Source organism: Trichechus manatus, unplaced genomic scaffold (assembly GCF_000243295.1).
Source record: "Trichechus manatus latirostris isolate Lorelei unplaced genomic scaffold, TriManLat1.0 scaffold00002, whole genome shotgun sequence".
Classification (NCBI taxonomy): domain Eukaryota; kingdom Metazoa; phylum Chordata; class Mammalia; order Sirenia; family Trichechidae; genus Trichechus; species Trichechus manatus.
The window spans coordinates 4572988-4576937 of NW_004443938.1; the positions used below are offsets into that span (position 1 = coordinate 4572988).

General features: G+C 49.7%; 1 protein-coding gene across 2 annotated transcripts in view; it reads left to right on the forward strand.

The window, feature by feature from the left end:
- The window catches only part of TBXT (T-box transcription factor T), a 10791-nt gene that overhangs the window by 5518 nt on the left and 1323 nt on the right, over positions 1 to 3950 (forward strand). Inside the window, exons 6-7 of one of the 2 annotated variants that reach the window (XM_004368783.1) lie at positions 183 to 356; positions 1815 to 1944. In XM_004368783.1, the coding sequence (XP_004368840.1) occupies positions 183 to 356; positions 1815 to 1944 (304 nt within the window). The remainder of the gene's footprint in view (positions 1 to 182; positions 357 to 1814; positions 1945 to 3950) is intronic. The other variant, XM_004368784.1, reaches the window with a different exon arrangement.

Sequence of the window (3950 nt, forward strand, 5' to 3'; positions counted from 1 at the left end):
TGTCTCCCTTCCCGGTAATGCTGAGGACTCATGCTCCGGGGTTAGGCGGCGTGTGAACCCTGATCCTTCACTTCATCAGGGACTCAAGGAAAAGGCCCAGAAGCCTCGGGCTCCCCTCCCCCTCTTTGAACGTAACCAGACAATGCAAATACCAGTCACTCAGCATCCTTTTCTCACAGCAGGGGGGTGGCTTCTCCCCGGAACCAGCACCCTCTGTCCACCCGCCAGCCCCCACCCCCAGTTTGGAGGTCCTCTCTCACTCCCCTCCACCCACGGCTGTGAACGGTACCCCGCCCTGAGGAGCCACCGCGCGACCCCCTACCCCAGCCCGTACACGCACCGCAACAATTCGCCAAGTAAGTCGCCAGCCTGGGTATACCGGGGTTTGTCGGTGGCCAGACGGTGGGTTCTGTGGGGTGGCGGAGCCCATGGCGTTCCTGGCTGGTGCAGATCGTTAAGTGCTCACTGTTAGCCGAAAGGCCACCCAGAGGCGCCTTTGAAGACAGGCCTGGGGATCTGCTTCCGAAAGTTCATAGCCTTGAAAACCCTATGGAGCAGTTCTAGAGCAGTTCTACTGTGCGCGGGCGCCGTGAGTCAGAGTCGGCTCCATAACTATCAACTGCATTTTGGCTAAATAGGGGACGGGGTACATGTGCGCCCTTGAAGCAGAGAGGGGGCGTCCTCCAGAGCCCGCCTGCATGTTTTGGGCACTGCAGGCTTAGCCACATGGTGGTCCAGACCAGGGCCTTCCCGTGCTGGATGTGTATCGGTCACTGCGGGAGTGGGAAGGACTGTGGAGTGACCTCTGAGGTGAGGCCCAGGTCTGGCTCCTTCACGAACCTCTAAAGTGACTCTGGGGTCAGCCGAGCGTGAGAATTACCAGCTTTGGCTGCCACATCACGTGGGGGCTGTGACAAGTGCCCCCTCCCAGAGGGACTAAGAATCCAGAGGTGACCTGGAGTCCCTTGGTGTGGTAAATGCTCACCAGAAGGTTGGGGTCTTCCCAGAGGCACCACGGATGAAAGGCCTGGCGGTCTCCTTCCTAAAAATCAGCCATTGAGAATCCTATGGGAGCACAGTAGTCCTCTGACCCACGTGGGGTCGCCAGGAGTCCGCGTTGACTCCACAGCAGCTGGTCCTGGTTTTAGGAGCAGGCTGAGCAAATTGTGTTTCAGCAGGCCCTCTGGGTGGTTCTGATGCCTGCTTAAGGGTAGCGAGCAGTGGACTAAGACCCACCTGCCTAATTCTGCAGCCTGTCCTACGCTTAGACTTTTGCCTCTTGCCTCGTTCTAAAGGGACACCACAAAACAAACAGTTAAAGCTGACTTTCAATGAAAAGAGCTTACATGTTGAGGAAATGGTCATTGGCTGGGACTTGTTCAACCAGAGACGAGGCTCCGATGCTAGAAAATCATCTTCATTTGCCTGGGGTACCAGATTCTAATGTCCCCTTCAACTCCATGAAATTGTTTTGGAGAAAAGCCAGTTAAAGTTAAATTTACAGTTATTTTTACAGATGATTAATTCCCAATCAGATGATTCTAGAACTCTGTTTCTACGAGCATCTATTGATCTGGTGATAAAGAAAAAAGTCAGGGTTTACTGGAAGGTATTTTCAAATATACATTTTGTTTGGCAATAGGTACTGCCTTTGGGAACCAATGAAACAGGCTAATGGATTGTTTGCTATGTGTAATATCTTAGAGCATGTTTTGTTTTCAATGTTGGGTGACTGCAGTTATTGGTGATAGTTCATTGCCCTTGTTTCTCCTGGAAGACCCCATCCAGTAACTCTGTGTTCTTGTACCCCTTAGCGTACTCTGACAACTCATCTGCGTGCTTGTCGATGCTGCAGACCCACGACAACTGGTCCAGCCTCGGGATGCCTGCCCATACCAGCATGCTCCCCATGGGCCACAACTCCAGTCCCTCCACTGCTTCTAGGTAATGTATGTGGGGGAGCCATACACACCGTCCCGGGCCATCCTGCCACGTTCATCCATACTGGTTCCTGTTGTACGCTTGGGCTGTGGGTGACCGGGCTTTGTGTGTGCTGGGACATGGCTGGTGCTGCGAGTCTGTTCTGTGGGAGGACGGCAGCTTCCTTCACTTGGTGTTCTCCTGTGGTGGGTGTCCCCTCGTGGTGGGTGTCCCCCTGTGGTGGGTGTCCTCACCTGGTGGATGTCCTCGCCTGGTGGGTGTCCCCTCGTGGTGGGTGTCCTCCTGTGGTGGGTGTCCCCCCCGTGGTGGATGTCCTCACCTGGTGGGTGTCCCCCTGTGGTGGGTGTCCTCGCCTGGTGGAGCTGGGCCTGTCTGAAGGGAGCCAGGGCCCAGGACTGACTCTGCCGCTTCCTAAATCGTGTGATGGTCAAATCTCAATCTCTCTAAGTCTCAATTTCCTCATAGATGAAAGAGGATGGTAAATAACTCCATCCTGTCTTTTTTACAGGGCTGTTGGGGCCCGTAAGTGCATTTTAAAGAAATGTTTCCAGAATGTTTTCTCAACAAGGAGTTATTAAATTAATTTGTCAGCTTTTCTGTGGACATAGGATCAAAGTCGTGAACATATACACTGGGTAACTGGTGTCAAGCTCCGTGCAGATCGTATAGAGGGAGAGAGTTCATAGATTAATAGAATAATAGCCGAAATTGTTAAATAAGAAACCTAAACTATGAAAGCTACAAGTGGACCTTCATTTTCCAGTGAGGAAACGGTCAGAAGACACTAAGTGATTTGCCAGGTTGTTCACGCAGACCAAGCCTGTCTCACCTGAAAAGCAATGCCTTTTATCATATGTGGTGTTGTTAGGCGCTGTCAAGTCAGTTCTGATTCATAGTGACCTATGTATAACAGAACGAAACGCTACCTAGTCCTGCACCATCCTCACAATCGTTGTTATGCTTGAGCCCATTGTTGCAGCCACTGTGTCAGTCCATCTCGTTGAGGGTCTTCCTCTTTTTCGCTGACCCTCTGCTTTACCAAGCACAATGTCCTTCTCCAGGAACTGGTCCTTCCTGATAACGTGTGCAAAGTATGTGAGACAAAGTCTTGCCATCCTTGCTGCTAATGGGCATTCTGGCTGTGCTTCTTCCAAGACAGATTTGTTTGTTGTTCTGGCAGTCCATGGTATATTCAGTATTCTTCACCAACAGCATAATTCAAAGGCATCAACTTTTTTGAGACTTCCTTATTCATTGTCCAGCTTTTGCATGCATGTGAGGCAATTGAAAATACCATGGCTTGGGTCAGGTGCACCTTAGTCCTCAAAGTGACATCCTTGCTTTCTAACATTTGAAACAAGTCTTCTGTAGAAGATTTGCCCAATGTAATACGTTGTTTGATTTTTTTGATTGCTCCTTCTATGGGTGTTGATTGTAGATCCAAGGAAAATGAAATCCTTGACAACTTCAGTATTTTCTCTGTTTGTCATGATGTTGCTTATTGGTCCAGTTTTGAGGACTTTTGTTTTCTTTATGTTGAGGTGTAATCCATACTGAAGGCTGTGGTCTTTGATCTTCATGGGTAAGTGCTTCAAGTCTTCACTTCTAGCAAGCAAGGCTGTGTCATCTGCATATCGCAGGCTGTTAATGAGTCTTCCTTCAGTACTGATGCCCTGTTCTTCATACAGTCCAGCTTCTCGGATTATTTGCTCAGCGTACAGACTGAATATGGTGAAAGGATACAACGCTGACACACACCTTTCCTGACTTTGAGCCATGCAGCCTCGCCCTGTTCTGTTCGAAAGACTGCCTCTTGGCCTGTACAGTTTCTTTGCAGTGTTATCTCTGACGTTTCATGATGTACACAATCGAATGACGTTGTGTAGTCAGTAAGACGCAGGTTAACATCTTTCTGATATCTTCTGCATAAGTAATGGTACCGTTGTTCCACATCATCTTCTGAACCAAGCTTGAATTTCTGGTAGTTCCGTGTTGCTATACTGCTGCGG